The sequence below is a fragment of the Carya illinoinensis genome, chromosome 5 (genome assembly GCF_018687715.1).
Source record: "Carya illinoinensis cultivar Pawnee chromosome 5, C.illinoinensisPawnee_v1, whole genome shotgun sequence".
Taxonomy (NCBI): domain Eukaryota; kingdom Viridiplantae; phylum Streptophyta; class Magnoliopsida; order Fagales; family Juglandaceae; genus Carya; species Carya illinoinensis.
The window spans coordinates 36,554,190-36,575,433 of NC_056756.1; the positions used below are offsets into that span (position 1 = coordinate 36,554,190).

The 21,244-nt window shown below is 33.7% G+C and overlaps 2 protein-coding genes across 16 annotated transcripts; one reads left to right on the forward strand and one right to left on the reverse strand.

The window, feature by feature from the left end:
* The first annotated feature begins 2,022 nt into the window (after positions 1-2,022).
* Positions 2,023-4,339, forward strand: LOC122311814 (NAC transcription factor 32-like). The gene is made up of 3 exons (XM_043126504.1): positions 2,023-2,387; positions 3,256-3,536; positions 3,947-4,339. Exons 1-3 carry the CDS (start codon positions 2,063-2,065, stop codon positions 4,208-4,210), a joined length of 870 nt encoding a protein of 289 aa, XP_042982438.1. The 5' UTR covers positions 2,023-2,062; the 3' UTR covers positions 4,211-4,339.
* A 1,033-nt stretch (positions 4,340-5,372) lies between these two features.
* Positions 5,373-15,162, reverse strand: LOC122311840 (pentatricopeptide repeat-containing protein At5g66520-like). Of its 15 annotated transcripts, XM_043126575.1 has the most exons (8): positions 15,072-15,120; positions 14,922-14,984; positions 13,408-14,392; positions 9,323-13,093; positions 7,600-7,853; positions 6,919-7,082; positions 5,997-6,083; positions 5,373-5,792 (listed from the first exon to the last, which is right to left on the reverse strand). In XM_043126575.1, the coding sequence occupies exons 3-4, from the start codon at positions 14,125-14,127 to the stop codon at positions 11,897-11,899; spliced, it is 1,917 nt and encodes a 638-aa protein (XP_042982509.1). In that variant the 5' UTR covers positions 14,128-14,392; positions 14,922-14,984; positions 15,072-15,120; the 3' UTR covers positions 5,373-5,792; positions 5,997-6,083; positions 6,919-7,082; positions 7,600-7,853; positions 9,323-11,896. The 15 variants fall into 15 exon arrangements, with proteins under 15 accessions (XP_042982509.1, XP_042982508.1, XP_042982505.1 ...); XM_043126574.1 differs by lacking the exon at positions 14,922-14,984 and having other exon boundaries at positions 15,072-15,162; XM_043126571.1 differs by lacking the exon at positions 14,922-14,984 and having other exon boundaries at positions 13,408-14,418; positions 15,072-15,158.
* Between the last annotated feature and the right edge of the window lie 6,082 nt (positions 15,163-21,244).

Below are 21,244 nucleotides of genomic sequence, written 5' to 3' on the forward strand. Positions count from 1 at the left end.
GGGCTGACTTGCGGTGGTGCTGCGCCATGGAGGAAGGCAGCGCAGGGCTTGTATGAGAAGCTTGAGCGAGATCCGTGCCAGGGAGAGCAGATCGACTATGAGAGAGACGAAGAGCTTGTGGAGGGGTTGTGGACCTTTGGGAGGTAGCGACGCCCATAGTTGGAGGTGGTGCTTCGGCTGAGGAGGCAGCAGCACTGGGAACCCGAGAGAGAAAGGACTTCGAGGGTGAAGAGAGAGGGAGATATGTGGGAGAGAGAGAAGATGTGAGAGAGGGGCTTGGTTGGATTGGCCAGCGACCGTGGAGGTGGACGATGACGGTGGGTCGACAGCAGAGTTCAGTGGCAGCTGCGTGGAGGCGTGAAGAGTAGAGATTGAGGGAGAGAACTAGAAAGGCACAGGGGGGAAAAGAGAGGGGAGGGAAAAAAGTGAGTATAAGTTTGGCGCAGGGTTTTTAAGATTAAATTTACATCGCTGCAAAAGGATTTTTATTTTTGTTTTTTATTATTGCAACGATTGTTTTGTTGCAACAAGTAAAAAATAGCTAGAAATTATTTTAAATATTGCAGAAAATTATAATCGCAGTAAAAAGTAAAAAATTGCTACAAAAGACCAATTTCGAACTTTGATGTAAAAAAACTTGCGACAAATATAAAAAGTGAATAAAAGTTTTTTGCAGCAATTTTATTTCCGTCAAACATAAAATTGCTGGAAAAAAAAAAAACCTTATTCTTGTAATGTCTATATAAAAACTCATTTCTCTTCTTAATTTTTTGTTCAACTAAAAAAAATAAAGAACTTCATGTTTTATTTTTCAATTTTTTTGCTATTCTTAAAAGAAAATAAAATAAAGTTAACATATGTTTAATTCTATCATATTTTTGTACAAAGAAATTAAAAGAAACAATTCGTTTGCTAGACAACTTAAAAATAAATACAATTTTAAATTGGTTAAAGTCGGTTCAAATCATGCTAAAATCGGCTAGAATCAATCGATTGAAGTAGTTTAGTGAATGATTCAAAATGTTCACAAGAATCGGTTTGGTTTCTCATTGGTTGAATTTGAATCACCCAAATTAGCTTGAATCGAATCATTTTTTCAACACTAGGAAAACTTGTAATTGGTTGGCCCTAAATATTTATGGTCAACACTTGCTTAATGTGAGACAAGTTGCATATGAATCATGTGCTTGCCATGATGCGTATGTGTGTGATCTGATTTTGTTGATGAGGGACTAAGTTGGCATGAGCTACTACAATAGATTTAAGATTTTATATCGGTTTAGAAAATGTGACAGCCACAAAACCTTCATCAAAGATATTAATTATTTGAACGACGTTTGCAAGTATAAATAGATAACAATAATTTTATCTATGTATATATATATATCTTGGTCGATCGGTTCAGCTAGGTGTATAAGAAGTACTGTATATATTTTTGAAGCCAATTCATATATTTAAAATGTATTGATCTTATGGTACTTGGGCTCCCATTAATCAGATGAAGTAGTTGGAATTAGTCAAAACTAGTTCTCGTGGCTCCATTATATAATATATATATATATATATATATATATATGCTTTGTTCGGCGGAATCGGATCAAGTCCATTTTTTAAATAATTTTTTCATATTTTTAAAAAGAATTAAATGAGCTCAATCATAATTCGATTTTTTAGGATGATGATAATAATTAATTACAATACAAGATAAGCACTAGCTAATTAGATAGATATTTCTTAGTTATAATTATCGAAATATAACTATGCTTATTTTAATTTTGAACCACTATGATTGAAATATAATTATTGAAATATAACTATGTAGTAGACGATCAATACAATTGAAATTATACTTAAGGTAGGAAGATAGTTTCCTACTACAATTGTATCACTTGTTTATTAATTCCTAGCGGAAGACGACAATTTGTCCTACTACAATTGTATCACTTGTTTATTAATTCCAAGCGGAAGACGACAATTTGTTCAACGTTGATGAAGTTCAAGCCTTGACGTCCGTACGTAGTGTTATCACCACTATCGTCTTCCCCCAGAGATTCCGAAGTACATGCATCATATTTGCCGTCGGGTGAGGAACGTAAGCTTGCCGAATATAATGGAATCTTCGGTTACCCCAAAAGTAGCTGTGGCGGTTAATAACCCCACAAATCATCCCCAAACACCATCGCCAGTGTTCTTCGATGGATTCCATAACCCTAGCATTGAGGAGCTGGTAGAACATTTCAGGCCCCACCCTCCTGGATATAGGTTCTGTCCAACGGATAAAGAGCTCGTCGAGTGTTACCTGAAGAGAAAGATATCGAACCAGCCAGTGCCCGTGAGTTGGATCGTGTCGGCTAACGTCTATCGTCACAAACCCGAGTTTCTTTCAGGTTCTCAATCTCCACAATTAGTTTTTGACATTAATTAATTTTAATCTGAGCTTGCTAGAGATTATATAGTGTAGTATTTACGAACGATTTGATCATGTGTATGCTTTGCTTGGAACTGCTTACGGCGCTCTATTTTTTCCTTCATGTCGCATGTCAGCTATCAAAGTTTTATATTCAGGAATTCTGTGAGATACTACGTACGTACATTATTGATTCATCGATCGTTTTTGGTAGCCTCGAGGGTACCGAACGTACTTAGTTTCTGTGCGCCTTGTGATTTTCATGCCATTAACACGCATATGAGCTGGCATATATCCAGTTTTTTACTTTATCGGTAGAGGCCAATGATTTGCATGATTTTGAATATATTTGCTTTAGTTTTGTTTCTTTCAATTCCTCGTGTTGATATCCATAAGTGGGGGTTTTACGCATATATTATTAAAGATTAGACATTGTGCGTGTCATGCATTAACCGTGCGAAGAAGATACCACGTCAAAAAATTATATCTTTTATATTATTCGTCTTATGTTTAGCCGTAGGTCATATACATCTTAAAGAATAAAACCTAAAAACAAATCTTTGTTATACAAATCTATCTCCTAGACTCACGCTAACCTTCCTTATTTACAGGATGTTACAAATTTCAGATGCCTAAAAAACCTCTTGATTATTTACAATAACAACTCACGCCAACAGGCTGATCTTCACACTATCTCATGCATGTGCTTGTAATTATTAGTTTCTAGGTTGTTCTTCATTTTTTTTTTTGAAAGGTTCTTAATTCATTAATATATATATATATATATATTAATTTTGTTGGCGTATTAAAGTGTAACTCTAATACAATCTTTCCGTTCATATTCAAAGAGGTATTCAAGGATTATGGAGAAACAGAATGGTACTTTTTCACACCAAGAGATCGAAAGTATCCAAATGGAACTCGTCCAAGTCGATCAACTGATGGTGGATATTGGAAGGCCACAGGAGCTGACAAGTCAATCGAATCACACGGAGAATGCATCGGGTTTAAGAAGTCATTGGTTTTCTATAAGGGAAAACCTCCTAAAGGTGTTAAAACAAATTGGATTATGCATGAGTTCACCGTCAAAGATCCTCCTCGAAACAAAAGGGATGCCAATGACATGAGGGTATGTACATAGTACTTCTTCATCCTTTCACCTTTCATTATAGTAATTGCAATTTCCTTTAAGCTCCGCTGTTTTTTCTTTTTTTTTCCAAATATTCTTGTAGTTAATTATCTATTAATTCTCTATTCACTACAAAAAATAAATAAATAAATAACTATTTGCATCACTTAAATTGGATGAAAAAAATACTAACTGGTTGCAAAAAAAACTTTGGCAACCATTTTATGTTTTTCTCATCCAATTTATATAAGTGATGCAAAAAATCATTTTTCTTATAGTGATCCTTTTATAGGATGGTTGAGTTTGTGTACATAGGATTTATATATAAGAAAATTGAGAAACTATTTCCTTCTTAACAATTTTTTCATTCACGAATTGACCATCATCGTTAAATTGTTTATATTATCCAGTTGGATGACTGGGTTTTGTGTAGGGTTAAGAATAAAATTGACAAATCTCCTAGAACACACACTAGAGTTGATGTGGATAATGAAAGTTCTGACATTGTCAATGATACGGAGAATGATACCCTTTGGAACTTGGAGAATGCCATTGTAGATCCTGAACCAATGGTAGATGCTGGAGAATTGCACCAGTGGCCTTTACCAAACATTGAATTCAATCATGCAGGAAGCTCCTCATCATTCAGCAGTAATCTTCATACTCAGTATTGAGGCACATTAGTTGGTCCTGCTCAGTATCAAGGTGCATTGGTTGATTCTGCTAATATGGTTCAACCTATTGACTTTAGTCCTTCTTTAGTGGGTTACACAGATCAGAATGTCTTTGATCCAAATTAGAACTATGGCAGCTTTGAATAAATATTATCATTATTTGGATTTCAACTATATTGATAGGCAGCAGCGTGAGGATGATTTTACTTTTTCTTTTAACGCTACAAGAAAAATGACTTTTTACATCACTTAAATTAGATGTGAAAAACACAAAATAGTTGCCAAAATGCAAATAACTATATACGTAGAGATTTATCAGCAACTTAATTTAGTGGAATGTTTTAGTTTTGGATTTATTTAACTTTGGTAATTAACCAATTTTTATTTGCTGAACGTTGGTAGCAAATGCAGCGTCTTAAATGTCTTTTTGCAGCAATTTTTAAGTTCGTCACAAATAACATCTTTCGCAATTAAATTCGATTACTATAAGAAAAACTGACAAGAGTAGACTCATTTGGACAGAAATAGTAATTTTATAAAGAAATTAACTGATAACAAATATGGAGTTTTCTTATAGTGATCATTCTTGCCTCCACGTAGAAATCTCCCCAAGTTGTGAAAAATACGAGGTCTCCCGTGAGAAAATATGAGGCTATTAATTCTTATTTGTGGCCAATCTGTTTTCTTCTCAAATGTGCGCTTCTTTGAGGAGATAAGCGGTCGCCATCATGTGTATTTGCAGAGAAGATTATTTACTCTTGAAGCCTGCAGCTAGCTTGAGCATATATAGTACTACGTTGTGAAAAACAATTTTATAACATGAAAACCTGATAATCGGGTTGTTTCGAAATGACAAAAATAACAAAAAACCAAGCGTTTTTTTAATATAAAATATTCTTCAAAATGATGTCTTTGTATATGGATGGTTGGGGAATTCTTTGTTTTACATATATACAGATGATGTGCAAATTAAAAAACTTGATCCTATACTAGGCTATAGGCTAGGTGTCTTTAGATCTACTTTTCCCAAAATAAGGGAGTGACAGGTCCATCACAAACAATAGTATATACATGAAAACAATTTAAAACATGCATATATTTTTAAGGTTCCACTATCGTTAGCTGTCTAAAAAAGTAAAATCCAAACCAACTGCATGGGAACTGCAACTAAATTTGTTTCCTTTTCATACTATATAATATGATCAATCAGATAAAGAATCGACAAGACATAAACTCTTACAAGTTCAAGGAGATCGAATAAATACATGAATGCCTTGTGCTTAATTTCCTTTCCTTCCACCAAATAAGAAGGCACAAAATTTAGTTTGTAAGCACTCACCCGGCCACTTGACAAAATAGCATCGACGGTAAAAATCATGATTACAACAAATTCACTATATAACTTGGAAATACCATTACCTAAGAAACCAACTACCCCAATATAAAGTGCAACCGCATCTTTCCGATGGATCAATGCATACCATTGAGCTAGTGTATGTATATATCATCTTGGGTCATCCATTGAACTCGAGTTATTTGTGCCCAGCTTGACTCGATAATTCAAATTCTGCATCTTAAATGCCTTTTTGTGGCAATTTTTAAGTTTGTCACAAATAAGATCATTCGTAATGAAATTCACTATAAGAAAAATTGATAAGAATAGGCTATTTTAATAAAAAATAGTAATTTAAATAAGAAATAACTGATAATAAATATCAACTAGTCTAGTGAAACAGCACTTCTCAGAACTCGATTTTTCTTGTAAAGCTTGAAGTGAGAGGTGTACCTGTTGGGGGAAACTTGAATATGATCAGCTTCACTGGGTAAACCATTTAGCAGAAAGTGAAGGATCCGCAACAAGAAATCATATATTCTGTCAGCAATCATATACCCAAAAATATCAATGGCCGGACACTAATTTGTATGAAAATTTAAGTTGATTAATTTACAGAGATGGAGGAAAGAGGAGTTATAAATGCTTAATTTATTGCTAAGTGAGGTGAACTGATAAGAATCACGCATTAATCAGGTATCATGGATTTTTTCTTGATTCTCTACAGCATCATGTAAATTTTTGATAAAAATATTGGGACGCACGCTACGAGTGTTTGCTGCGACAATAAATCGCCACAAATAAACATTACCAGACAACATTTTTGTCTCATGCGAGGGCAGCTGTCAAAGTTCTCGAAAAACTTTTTTGTGGAGATTTTTAGCCGTCGTCGGAAATAATTGCTTGCAGCAATTTTTCTCTCAGAATACATGTTAAATAAAGTTGGAAAAAGTGTACCAAACCACGGTTAACAATGCTGGGAATACCTTTTCCTGCAATTTTTCTCATGGAAATTTTTTCCAGCGATTGATTTGAGAGGGAAAGGTTATACCGGCTCTATTTATTGTGGGAAATATATATTTGTGGTGAAAATGAGTCACCCGAAAAACTTTTAAAAATTAAAAATAAAAATTGTAAAATACGACCACATATGTGCAGCTCTCTCATTAATCCAAATACAACCCCCAAACCACAAAATCAGTTGTATGTACTTGTGCATCTAGAATGTAGATACCTATAAACATGCACTAGTGCTAAACATGCACTAGTGCTAAACATGCAATGAGTTGTATGTACGTCGTTGGCAAATAAACATACAACTAATTCAGCTAATACGTTCACCAATACAAGCATATAAATTACCATAAAGCTCTACCTAAGGATAGATCAACTAAAGAGAGTCAGGTACAGTACTAGCGTATGCAAGAAACGGACTCGTTGGCAGCCAAAAGAAGTTCAAAAAGCTCCCCAACACATGAGATTGACTATTTGCAGGAATCTCAGACACCTCAAATGTTTCTGATGTTTCAGACTCACCCTCTGTTGAAAGTGAAACGAAAGAGGTGAGAAAACATGTGTAAGGTTACGAAATAGACGCAATAGTTAAATATTGACCAGTCCATAGAGTGTTTTAGACATCCCATGTATTGATGGGGACAGGGATGGGTCAGCAGGCCAGAACTTGTCATGGAGCAAAAACTAGTTTTAGAGACCCTTACTACTAAAGAGGTAACTATTTTTCTCTTGCATATTATTTCGGAAGTAACATTCCTAAAGCATAAAAGACTAGTAAGTCTGGCATGGAAAAGCAGAAAAGACTAGTAACATTACTAGACTTGATTCAACTAAAAGAAATGACAAAATCAATTTTAATGACCAAATACAGGAACCATATAGATCAGTTTTCCCAATGCTTTTACTACCTAAAGCAGTCAAGTTTTCTAGAATGAAGAAATAATTGTTCTGAAGCATCAATCAGTCAAGGTTGGCTTATGGCCCATTCACTTGGGCTAACAGGCATTGCAGTTGCTCAATTGCTGAAAAATTTTGAACTGACCTTTAGAGTGAATAAGCCGAAGAGATTAGATCTGTATGGAAGTTTTTCCTTCAATGGTCATTTGGCAGCATCAAGATTGCTGACAAAGAGCTCATAAAGACCCATTCCAAAAACCAGCATCACAGTTCCCAAAAGATAGACATCTCCCAGTGCGCTGTAGTAGTAATTAGTGATTTAAGTACACTAACAGTGAACAAGGGCAAATGGCCCACCATGAGGGGATTTATGGAGATCAAGTCCCCATACTCCAAACCCTGCTTGTCCACAAGTTCCAGTGGAAGGTCAGTAATTTTACAAGTTCCATCTATTTAACACCCTAAGCTTCTCTTTCACCAACCCAACAAAGAAATCACAAAGTTACAAGCTGTAGCAAACTTTTCCTCATGTTAAACTACAGCTAAGAAAGTTCAGAAAAAACAGAACTGGACAAAACCTTTCTTTATTCTACGATTCTAATCAAGATTAAAACTCTTCCTGAAAGCATGCATAATTAGCTTTTCACATAAGTTAGCAAAAACATAAGCAGGATTGAGGGAGAATTTTGAAAATAAAAGCAACCAATCAAAAAAAAAAAAAATGAAAAATGAAAGCCAATATGTTGACTTGGAAACAAATTCTACTCACTCAGCAAATGAGTTCCATCGCTTTCAAATTTCAGGAGTTTTTATAAGGTGTGGCCAATTAAAAAGGGATTAAAAGTATTTTGTAAGCTCAACAACATTAGAGATATCTTCTGTCAATTACATGAGGGACTCCACGTTTTTGTAACCAAATGTTGGTGGCTGAGAAAATATGAAAAAAGCCATTAGATCCAAATCCCTGAAGTGTTACAACAAAGGATATGGACAAATAAGGTCAGCTGGTCTTAAGCTAGAGGTTTTGGGAAAGAAAATATCAACTCAACCATATTTTCTTCCCGATTTTTCATACATGGTAAGTTCTCCTGTATTCATTCAAAGAAGAATATATACATATATATTTTTGTCTAGGATTTAAAAAAATTAATGACCCCAACAATGGAGAAATTAACTGGAGACAAAAAAAATCTTTTTATATGTTGTGGGGTCCTTAATCATTTTCCTAGTTATACCACTCCTATTCTACCTATCAAAAAAAGTTATACCACTCCTTTTCTAGCATCCAAGGTAGTCTCTCTTCCAAGTTACAAATTGTGCCAATGTATCTTTAGACAGAAATTTAAATCATCCTTGGGCAGCTCAAAAGATAAACATAACAACTATATTAAAAAATAACCGATCTTCTCTAAATATAAATCCAAGCATGGAATCCATCGCCGTGACATTGTGAGCTGAAAAGTAAAACATCAGTTACGAATTAACCACAACCAGAATCACCATTCAACACAGTTTGAGTAATGAAACAATAAGAACCCGTTTCATCTCATCATTACAACTTTTCCAAATCCCCACACAAATTATCATAAACAATTCAACTTATCAAATCTCAAAACAATAATAATATTAAAAAATAATATTCTAACAATAATTTATTCAACTTTCATCTAAAACCATCTCATCTCATCTCACTATCCAAACTATACCTAATTGTTTTGGAGACTTCACTAAAAATCAGATAGTTTGGACACTTCACTAAAAATCAGAACTGCTATTTCTAACCCCATATGATATAATCAAAATACAACATGAAACAACAGAGAACATTAAGAACTAAAAATAGGAATGATCAAAGATTGGAACACTACCTGGTGCTGATGTAGAAACCAGAATATGAGAATTAAGCCAATTGCATCGTAACAATTTGGAAGTATTGAATTGAAGTGCTCATCAATGACAGCAAATGGACCTGATAATCTCAAAGATCAAGCAAAGAATCACTAATTTATCCAATTGGTTTTGGGCACCAAAAAAACATATACAATTCACAGTTTACAGTGCTCGTGAATCATCTTGTATTCGTATGAAGCTTCAAAATATATAGCGGCAGACAAATGCCCAAGTATATGAGAATGATGCTTTATTCAGAGGAGAATGTACAATACAATCCGAGTTGTAAACGTAATGATCAAAATCTAATGTAAGTCATCCCATAAACTGCCGTAAACGTAATATGTTGAATAAAACTTGTAAGAACCACCGAAACTCCATTAACATCAGTTAGAAACATTTAATGCAAGTAATGCAGGAATATGTATCAATGTTACCTGCAAAAATTTCATAAAATATGGATTCCTCACTAAAAAATATGGAGCATGCTTTGACTTCATACAATTCAATTTATTAGAAAATGAATGAAACTTAAATACACAGGATGCGTGTAAGAATGACTGCCTTGACAATTAGAAAGCAAAATTAAGCTCATAGGAATATTGATGTATAGGTGAAATAATATATAGGAAGCAACTAATTAATGTTAATCTACGGAATAAGCATTTCATAGAGAAGCCAAATATAATAGAAAGAGGCCAATGCCCAAAGAGTTGAAATTGAAATTTAAGTGAGTGGTTGCCAAGAGAAGCTACATGCATGACTTCCACAAAAACCATGTTTCACAGCTGGCAGAGAAATTATTTTTTAAAAAGTATTTAAAAAAACCTTTAAAATTTTTATCCTCTCCCCCAAACATAAAGAGATATGGAAGGATGTGGGGGAATTGGTGTACTAATGAAATAAAAGGGGTGTTTGGGGTGGGTCTATGGAAGTTCATTTGATTGGGATAGGGGGACTTTATCAAAAACACTAATTTCAAAGTGGGGACTGAGTCCAATATTTTTTTGTTTTTTTTTTTTTTTCTTTTTGGCATGATGTTTGGTGTGGTGATTTAGCTCTTAAATTAGCATTTCCTAGCCTTTTCAGGATTGCTAAATGTAAAAGGGCTGCTGTGGCAGATTCTTACTTGTTTTCTAACAACATGTTAAATTGGAATGTGGAATTCACTAGAGATTTACAGGACTGGGAAGTGAGTGACGCTGCTGATTTCTATGCAAAACTTTATGGTTCTGAGATTGACCAGACCACGGATGATATGATGCAGTGGATTCATGATACTAAGAACAGATTTTCTGTGAAGTCCTATTACAAGGTGTTAATTAGTCATGGTAATATAACATTTCCCTGGAAATGTATTTGGAAAGCTAGAGTGCCCAGTAAAGTTGCATTTTTTTGCTGGTTGGTGTTGCTTGAGAAAGTTTTAACTACCGATAATTTGAGCAAAAGGGGCTTTTATGTGATGACTGGTGCACCACGTGTAAAAACGATGGTGAATCTGTTAACCATTTGTTTCTTCACTGCGAAATGGCGACGGCTTTGTGGAATGAATTATTTGCAAAGGTAGGCATTGATTGGGTGATACCTTTTCATGTGGTCGAATTTTTGGCTTACTGGCAAGGTGCAGCAAGAAGTAGAGGAAGTTCAGCTGAGTGGAGAATGATTCCCCTATGCTTATTCTGGTGTTTATGGCTTGAGAGAAATGGGAGGTGTTTCAAAGATCATGAACGCACAATGACGGAATTTAGGGACTTTTTCCTTAACACTTTAAATTTTTGGGTGAACAATCTTGTGAGGGATATCAACATTTGTAATGCTTTTTCTCAGTACTGTTTTTGCTTTAGATTGTACTTAGGTGTATTCTCTTGTATACTTCCTGCGTACTTGGGCTATGCCTATTTACTTTAATAAATCTCTTTTACCTATCAAAAAAAAAGCATGAACAGCAAAGCAATTCTTCAGGGGTTCCCTTCCTCTTAAAAAAAGACTCAGTGCTTCTAGTCTCCAAACCAGTCAAACCACTATATGATGCTATATTCAACTGTAGTTTCTCCGGGGCCAGAATATAAGCACGGAAATGTGTGCACTTAAGACCTGCAGAACATGCAGCTGAACTTCAATACTCTTCAAAAAATATCAATGTGAAGGCATCTGAAATTAAAGCTACATTAACAAGTACAAAGGATTATAGTTAGGTCTTGGAGTTCTCCATAATGCACTCATTTGGATAATTGAAGTAAAATTTCATGTAACTAAAAAGTAAGATGATTCTATTAAAACTCAATTTAATACCAGAGGAAGCTGATAGTTCTCCTAAGTTTAAGATGATTCATCCGCAAGTTAACTTAACCATATTTCAATCACCAAAGTTCCTGGCATCTTGAAAAACGAGGCACCCTTAGAATTACCAATTCAATGTGGTACATTTTCAGCAGAAAAATGGCTGAAAGAATGTTATGCACAGTAGCCAAATTCTTGTATATTGTGCAGGAAACTAGGACAACTTGCAATTTGAGATTGGCTTGGATCCATTGCAAACCCAATCTTCATGTCTACCAATAGTCTTTACAAGAACAACTTCCCTTTTTAAAATGGTGATATCTAATCCTGTCCCTGACAATAATCTCTCGATCATAAACTTTGGAGATGAACTTTGTTGCTTCGTGGCAGTCACCACAAACTCGTAAGTTCTTTACAATTCGAATTGGGGTTTCGGGTGCTGTGTTCATCAAGCCAAAAGCAATAGCTAACTTCTCACTATGTTTAGATAGGGCTGTCTCTTTATCTTCCTCGTCATCAATATCAAGCAAAACGTCTCCAAATTGTGGAACATAACCAGCAATCTTCAACTTAGTTGTCATCTCATCCAAGAACAGGTAGAGCTGTTTAGTCTGGGGATGGGATCTATCTCCCACAAGGAATTGATGGAACATACCATTTAATTCAATGGAGCTGCAACCTGGGATTTTCTTCCTTCCTTTTAATTCAATCTCCTCTCTCACAACCTTTGCTTCATTCCATCTCCTGGAAGCAGAATAAATATTAGCCAAAAGAACACGACAACCAATATGGTTAGGATCCAGTTCTTTCAATATCTTTCCTATTCTCTCTCCCCTTTCCATGTCTTTATGGATTTTACAAGCACCAAGTAATGCTCCCCATATGGCAGCATCTGGAGGCATTGGCATGCTAGATATGATCTTTTCAGCTTCCTCCAAGAATCCAGCACGGCCCAGTAGATCTACCATACACCCATAATGCTCTATCTCAGGCTCAATTCCATAACAACTTGCCATGGACTCAAAATAACCTCTTCCTTCATCGACCATATTTCCGTGGCTGCAAGCATTTAACAAGGCAATAAAAGTCACCTTATTTGGAGAAACTTTTTCAAGCTTCATTTGTTCAAAAACTTCAATTGCTTCCTTGGATTTTCCATGCATTGAAAAACCACCAATTACGGCATTCCAAGGCCAAACCTTCCTCCTCAGACCACGCTCATTGCAGAAAACCTTTGATGCAAATTCTATCTGTCCACATTTTGCATACATGTCTATGAGGCTAGCTAGCAATTGTTCATTCATCTTGATCTCACCCCTTTCAATATAAACATGGATCCACCTTCCTTGATCCAATGCCACTAGATTTGCACAGGCTGCCAGGGCACTTACCAGGGTAAACTCATTGGGTTTAGGACCTGTTTTCAGCATCTTGTGGAAGAGATCCAAGGCCTCCAGGAAACAACCCACCTGAAGATAACAACCACAAACTCTTTTAAACAAAGCCACTGGCCATAAAAATGTTTAATAAAAGGAAAACAACATTTTTTTTTATTACTTATTAAAAAAGAGAAGAAAAAAAACATTTTTGGAGTGGTAACTCTTTATGTTCATTCCAACTAGACTCTAGAGGTGCAAAGGTAATTCGTAAACAATGGAGCATATTGTTCTAAAATGAAAAGGAAAACAATGCATTGCAACAACATTCTTGACCAAGGTGTCAAAAAAAAATTTGCAAAGCATGCATACAAGGTAGTCATTTCTTTTTTTTCATATACAGTTACCTTGACATAACCAGCTATGACAGTACTCCATGATACAACATCTCGTTCAGGCATTCGATCAAACCACTCCAGAGCTTGATCCATATCACCTGTCCCTACGTACCCACCAACCATAATATTCCATGAATACAAATCCCGCTCCACGCTGCAATTAAACATCCTTCTGGCCTCCTCAACCAAGCCCCAATTCACATACATCCCAATCAACGCATTGGTAACAAACACATTGTCCTCCAGCCCAACTTTTATGGCATGAACTCGAATTTGCTCACCCTCCAATACCCCCAAATTGTTCCCACATGCTTTAAACAAAAACACAAAAGTGTAACGATTAGGCGTAAGGCTCAGACCCCGGACCACTGACCGAAATATAATCATAGAGTCATAGGAAGAATTGAACAACAGTGAATGAGCTTTGATCATGGTGTTGTGGAGGAAGAGATCTGGAAAGGGGATTTGATCAAACACTTGGCGTGCATATAGGATGGAGCCAAAGCTTGAGAAGGCAAGCTTTTCAAGGAATTTATTGGCTTGGATAGGGCTCAAGAGAAGGCCGGTGGTGATCAGCTGGGCATGTGCTTGCTTGATCTGTGCCATTGATTTGCATGAATCGAGAAGAGAGTTGGGTTTATGATATAAAGGAAAGGGTCCTTTGAAGGGGGAGTAACAACGTTTCATTGTAATGGTCAAAATTGGGGAAATTTTAGGCCAATGCCCCATTCATTGCAGTGGTCATACCCTACCAAGCACCCCAATGCATGCATGCCCCACTTCACATAATTTTTATCCTCTCCCCCAAAGCATAAAAAGCAAAGCTATTCTTCAGGGGTTCCCTTCCTCCTAATACAAGACCAGTGCTTCTAGTCTCCACACCAATCAAATCACTATATGTTGCTATATCCAACTGTAGTTTCTCCAGGGCCAGAATATAAACACGGAAATGTGCACTTAGGACCAGCAGAACATGCAGCTGCACTTCAATGCTCTTCAAAAATATCAATGTGAAGGCATCTATAAGACAAAATAATGAGGAAGAAGAGATGCAAATGAAATTAAAGCTACATTAAAAAGTACAAAGGATTATAGTTACGTCTCGGAGTTCTCCATAATGCAGTCTATTGGGTAATCGAAGTAAAATCTCATGTAACTAAAAAGTAAAATGATTCTATTAAAACTAAATTTCATACCAGAGGAAGCTGATAGTTCTCCTAATCCCCAACCTCAGTTCCAAAATAAATAACAGTCAATCTCAGACAATTATTACATTATTTTAAAACAGTGCTAAAACACACACAAACACAGTTCACGTGAGTTCCAAGAGCTAGGGTTACGGGACACTCTGGAAATTCCACAGAGTACAAGAGGTAGGAGGATCTTTCTGCAAATCCATGAGATGTAGCGCTATGGTGTTCCTCCGAGAGAGAGAAATTTATGAGAGAAACGGATAGATAGGGGAAAAAGAGAGGGAGATAGCTTACTGAGATGGAGACAAAGCGGAGGAGATGGCGAAATACCTTGGGTTGCGGCGGCGGCGCCACAGTGGAAGAGAGAGGGACTAATTGGGATAAGTTACAGATCTAGAGAGAGATTTCGTGTGAGACAGAGAGACACACTGAGAACTGGAAAGAGAGAGACGGCGGAGAGAGAGAGAGATAAAGACTCACATTGGCGGCGAGGAGACGACAGCGCAGAGGCAAGCGGTTGGCGTGAGGAGAGGCGAGTTTGTTTTCGAGATATCTTAAAAGAGTTTTGGTATGGTCTGTATTTATCAATCCTGATTTATTTATACTTAAAATTTAAATTAATATTATTTTTAATAAAATTTATTTTTTAACTAATCATATTATATTAATACACAGATCAATATATAATTATGCTTACAACTATATTTTTCTTATCCTAAATACAATCACACTTTTTTTACATTTTATTAATGAAAATAATTATATAAAAAATAATTAATATAACCAATCATATTAATAAAATATATAAATAAATAAATAAAAATGACTACATATAAAATTTTTATTTTTAAATAATTTTTATAGTTACTTTTTTTATATTCTTTATATACTTAATATGTGATTGGTCGAAATAATTATTTTATATTTAAAAAATATTATTTCGAATTTCACCTCTTTTAGTTATGCAGATAAATTTAGATTAGATATTTTGTTAAGAATTAAATAACATATTATTATAATATTATTTTTATTTTAGAATTTTAAAAAATTATCTTGTTTATTATATTTTATATGAAAATTTAAAAAATTTATAATAATTATATAAAATGAGATAAAATGAGATGAAATAGTTTAATTTTATGTAACCCAACCTAAAACTTTCTTATTTTTTCATAACTATTATCATCTTGTCTAATCATTACAATTTTCTTAAATTTTTATATAAAATAAAATAAATAATTTAATTTTTTCTAATTTTAAAATAAAAATAAAAAATATTCTAATAATATTTTATTTAACTTTTAACTTTTATTTTAATTAATTTCATCTCATGTCAAGTGCGAAAATAAACATTTTCACAACCGTTTTCATCTTATCTCATATAATCTCATTTTATTTAATCATTACAATTTTTTTAAATTTTTACACAAAATAAAATAAATAATTTAACTTTTTCAAATTTTAAAATAAAAATAATGTTAAAATATAATAATATATTTTTTTAACTTTTATCTCAACTTATCTTATCTTATCTCATTTATTTGTTGCCGCCTAGAGAGACAATCTTTGAAAAGCATCAGACTTTGATGTGAGGAGAGATTAAAATGAACGCCTACATTTTTAGCTTCAGGAAGGGCGGAGGTAACATCATGGAGTTGGAAGATGGATTGTTCGGAGCAAGTTGAAACGTTCTTGCTCAACTAAATAAAGGATTTGCTGAAATTAATGGATTGGCCTAACAAATTAGATAAATCAGTTATGCATAGCATAAGCATCAATATAATCAGTCATGATTTTAAGTTCTCAATATAAAAAATTTTATGTTAAGTATGTTTAGATTATGATGGGTTTCTTACTAAGTTATTGACTCATTTTAGTTTATTTTTATGTTTTTAAATCACCCGAGATCAAAATAATTATGATGATAGAGCTGTAGAACGGGACTTAATCCAAGAAGGCATGACAGTGGCCTAAATCATGTACAAAATTTTTAAGTTATGATTTTTATAATATGGGCTTCGAGAAATTTTAATAAATGCTTCTGTCCACTCTTTTTTATGATATCAATATTTTAATAAAAAAGTTATTTTATTCATAGAATCTTTGTACTTAATGCTTTTTTTAAAATAAAAATATATATATATTTTTAAGTCGAGGTTCAACTATAGTATTTCAGCTTCCTACAATTTTTAAAATCGACTTTCTTATTAACCATGGAGAGCGGAGTGTTACAAATAAGGACTAATTGGCTTTTTCCAACGCTACCTATCCCTCTCTTGCTACCTCCCTCATTAGTCTGCAATGTCCCTTCTGTTGAGAGCTAGTTTAAATTCTTTGAGTTCATCCACTGGCATTTTCATAACTGTAGGTGAACTCCTAAACTTAAACTTTTTAAATAAGCTTTAAAAAGACATGAAAGTAAATTCTTTGATGATAAATCAAAAGGGTTGCGCTTCCACGCATCTATTGTTTTCAAACTTGTTACATCGAGTGTCATTAGGATAAACACTATTTATTTCTATCTGTATCTTTCAAGTGGTTTGATTATACTTGAGTTTGCTGTTAGTGATTTTGCTAATCTTGACATTTTTAACTCAGTTTGACATTGATTCAACTCTGTTTAATGGTCACTTGAATAATTTAATTAATAAAATCTTAAACATATATGTCTCATAAATTGTTCAATTTCTTGTTAGTCTGTGTTGTCTAAATTACTAACACAGAAGGGGGTAAATTTGATTGTATTTAAAAAATTAATAATTATAAATCAAATATACAATATAAAATATGAACAAAATTGTTGTGAAAAAACTATGACAATAAAGTGAAAAGAAATATGAAACGAGAAAACAAACACACACAACACAAGATTTACATGGTTTGGCAAATTACCTACGTCCACGGGAGCTCTAGAGGATTTTATTATTGAGGAATATCACACTACAATGATGAATCAATTACTGTACGTCCACAGTATTTTTACAGTACAGCCATATGATCTAAAACTCATATATATAGTCAAACGGCGGAAAAAATCCTAAAATACATGTTCACTCGAGCAGCGTGTCGAACGCGCGTCAAGTGAACTTCCTTCCCATATCCGCTCGAGCTTACTGTTGAGTTAACATCTTCGAATATGCTTGAATTTGCTCAAACAGCCAATGCCTCCGCTCAAGCAGTGTGGACCAGACTCCACAGTACTCAATACAAAATATAAAATAACAATAAATATAAAGAGAAATGATAAGAGATAAATAGTATGTTAACGAGATTTGGCCCCATTGCCTACGACCTCGTCTCAACCCCTTGAAAATTTTTAAATTTACTATTCAATTCTCCTTCAGGTCGAATTAGAAACCTATTACACTTTTGAACAACACCGCTACAAAGAATCCGCATAGAATACCCATCTACACTTACAATCACATTACATGTGGTTATTTAACTATTTTTTATGTAAAACACTTTCTACACGTATAAGAGTTATACACACCGTTTTGCTTATATAAGAACTGATAGTAGGTAAGTTATTAGAGAATACTCTTTAATTAGTAAAATAAGAATAATACAGCACAACCTATATTTCTCTCAAAATAAACAAGGATTAAAGCTCAATGATTAGAGAAAAGAGACTGAAAGTTTCGAATAAATGTTGCAAAACTTGTAATGATATTAGTATACTCTTAGTATTGTAAATTTGAAGATCTCAATTAAACTATTTATAAGAATATGAGACTTCATATTCAAGTTTAAAAAGATTCATATGTCAAAGACAATATCATTCACTTTTTACAAATTCAAAAAAAAGTTTCTCATTGTCAAAGATAACATAATTCACTTTTCAAAAAATTCAAATAAAAGTTTCTTCTTTTTTATTGTCAAAGATAATATCATTCATTTTCCAAAAATTTTAAGCCTAATCTTTTTGTTTTTCGCATATGACAAAATGAATATTATTTACGTTTCAAACTTTTCAAACAAAACCATCTGTCTTTTGCACAAGTCAAAAAGGGCATCCATCACTTTTGAAAATATTCAAATAAAACATACACATATGAAATATGGCAATCAATCATCTTTAATATTTTCAAAATTCAAACTTTTAATCATGTCATGCACATGTGAAGGATGACAATCAATTATCTTTCAAAAATTCAAATTAAATTTTTAAAAATATCATGCACATGTGAAAAATGTAATTTAATGTTTTATGAGAAAATATTAATTTTGAAACTTAATCCTAATTTATAATTTTTTTAAGAGACTTACAAAATTACTCTATGAGCTTTAATGTGACTTTGTTCCCTTCTTACTCATGCTTGATTCCTCTATTGTGTAGACAACTTAAAATTGAGACTTCTTTATTCTTTGAATTCATTTGTTATTATCAAAATCAATAGGTAGATATCTAATTACAATAAGTTTGAAACCTTAGTTTCAACAATCCCCTCTTTTTTATGATGAAAAATGCTTAGTTGAACTCTAAAGCCTATATTAATAATTAAGCTCCCATTGAGAATGTGCGTTAGTTTTTCAACTAAAAGATAAATATAATTCCAAACATGTATAACAAGCTTAATAATTCAAAGAATTTTAATGTTCTAGTCTAAAACTTCTCCCCATTTTTACATCATTAAAAATGATCCGCAATAAGTAAATAAATTGATAAAAACGGTGCATTAGTAAAAACTGTAGATAATTGAAAATTTTGAGTTGTCTGTGTCTTGACAAGTGCTGCAAAGCCTTGAAGTCTAACTCTATCAATTTAGTGTAGCTGGAGATTCAAATCGCTGGATGTTGTTAATAAATGTGATTGACCAAAATTTTGAAAGCTTTGTATTTCTATTTAAAAATGACAATTTCCACGCATCGGGTACCAAAAAAAAATCTCACATTGCTCATTGTCCTAGATTTTGTTTTTCCATAGCGATAATGGCTAAGCAACTATCTTCCATTAATGTTTCATACTTGAATCATGAACTCTTTACTCCTCAACTACCAATTTTCTCTCCTAAGGCCGTCAATATCATGATAGGAGTATAAATCATTTTTTCTTGTATGGCTAATTCTAAAGTTGTTGCAGAATCAAGAATACTTAATGCTCAATACGCTGCCTCTGTTACAACCATGTCTTGGGGGTTAATGGTGAGGGTGAGTGAGGTTGATCATCTTAATAATCAAATATTTAACTTACGACAAAACTTACTAATAAGAATAGAGAAAATAAAATTTTAAAGTAAGAAAACAATGAGTTGAAAAAATTTGTAGGCCGGTTTGCCCATGACCTGCAACCATGAATAAAGGAGTTGGAATGAGAGAGAGAATTTGGATACAAGTTCAAAATCGACAGATAACAACAAATATTCATCGTTTACGAGAAAAATAGGAGCAGCCTACTGTTAATCTCGCTGACTTAGCAAGAAAACTTTTGACAATATGCATCCAGCATATCATGTAATTTTTTACTAAATAAGATTTGAATAGATGATAGCTAGTCTTGTTCCTTATGCTATCTCTATAAAATCAGTCTTAAATTTTATCTAATTAGCATCAAACCTTCTTCACATTTCTACAACTCATAAGTATTCCTTCAACATTCTTGCTTTAAACTTTTAATTCTTTTCTCAATGACCCATTCTTCTAACACTCATCTAAATCCATCTATGAGGTATTCTACACCTCAATCTCCTATCTATTCTACAGTTGCTATTGGTGCCATGCTACAGCAAGAAAATAATAATTTGGTTAATAAGTCAAATTCTGATACTATCTTTGACTTGGTGAGTCTCGGGACTCGTTACTCCTCGTCTATAATTGTTTTTTCCCAGCGGCTATAATTCAAAACCCATGAGGTAAAAAAGTTTAATGAACAAGTTGTTGTACTCCAGCGAATTGTCCAAGAGTCTCACACAAGGGAAAGAATCTTTCAGCAGAAGAATAAACAATTAAAATCTCTATTAGACTCTTCATTCCACTTGCTAGTCTCATGGATTAATATGATATTGTACAAAGAAAATGAGTGTCTCAAACATGATAATAAGAATCTCAAATTTATGTAGAAGTATCTTTTTTTTTTTTAAATTCTCTCTATTTTTATTTTTTAACATATATTCATAATATGCATCATACTTATTTCTCTTCTAATCATGTAAAGTCTATCTTCTGGCAAATATTTTGTAAAAATATTTACCAATTGATCATGTGTGCTTGTAATATAGTATAATATCACCATTTTGTACATGATCTCGAAAAAAAATGATATCGAATTTCAATATGCATAGTTCTAGAATATTATATTTAGGGCTGTAAACGAGCCGAGTTCGAGCGAGCCTGGGGTGTGCGAGCTCGGCTTGTTCACTACTCGAGTCGAGCTTGGGCTCGGCTCGTTTATCAGCCGAGCCTAGGAGCTAGTTCGAGCTCGGCTCGTATAGTAGGTAAATGAACTCGAGCTCGGCTCGAGCTCGATTATGTTAACGAGTCGAGCTTGGGCTCGACTCGAGCTCAGCTCGTTTATGTCAAAATCCCACTAATTAAATTATTTATATAAACATATAAAATTATAAAATTAAAATAAATGCATCAATACAGATAACAAATTAAATACAAATTTACATTAAGAGTATTATGGTTATGGACTTATGGTACAATATTAG

What these genes read in the sequence shown, in the direction of transcription:
- LOC122311814 (XM_043126504.1), top strand. Translation starts at nt 2,063, where the DNA reads ATGCATCATATTTGCCGTCGGGTGAGGAACGTAAGCTTGCCGAATATA. An exon ending in CAAACCCGAGTTTCTTTCAG is followed by an intron (nt 2,388 to 3,255) that starts GTTCTCAATCTC and finishes TCATATTCAAAG; the next exon opens with AGGTATTCAAGGATTATGGA. An exon ending in GGGATGCCAATGACATGAGG is followed by an intron (nt 3,537 to 3,946) that starts GTATGTACATAG and finishes TATATTATCCAG; the next exon opens with TTGGATGACTGGGTTTTGTG.
- LOC122311840 (XM_043126574.1), bottom strand. Translation starts at nt 14,127, where the DNA reads ATGGGGCATTGGCCTAAAATTTCCCCAATTTTGACCATTACAATGAAA. An exon ending in TCATAGCTGGTTATGTCAAG is followed by an intron (nt 13,094 to 13,407) that starts GTAACTGTATAT and finishes TGTTATCTTCAG; the next exon opens with GTGGGTTGTTTCCTGGAGGC.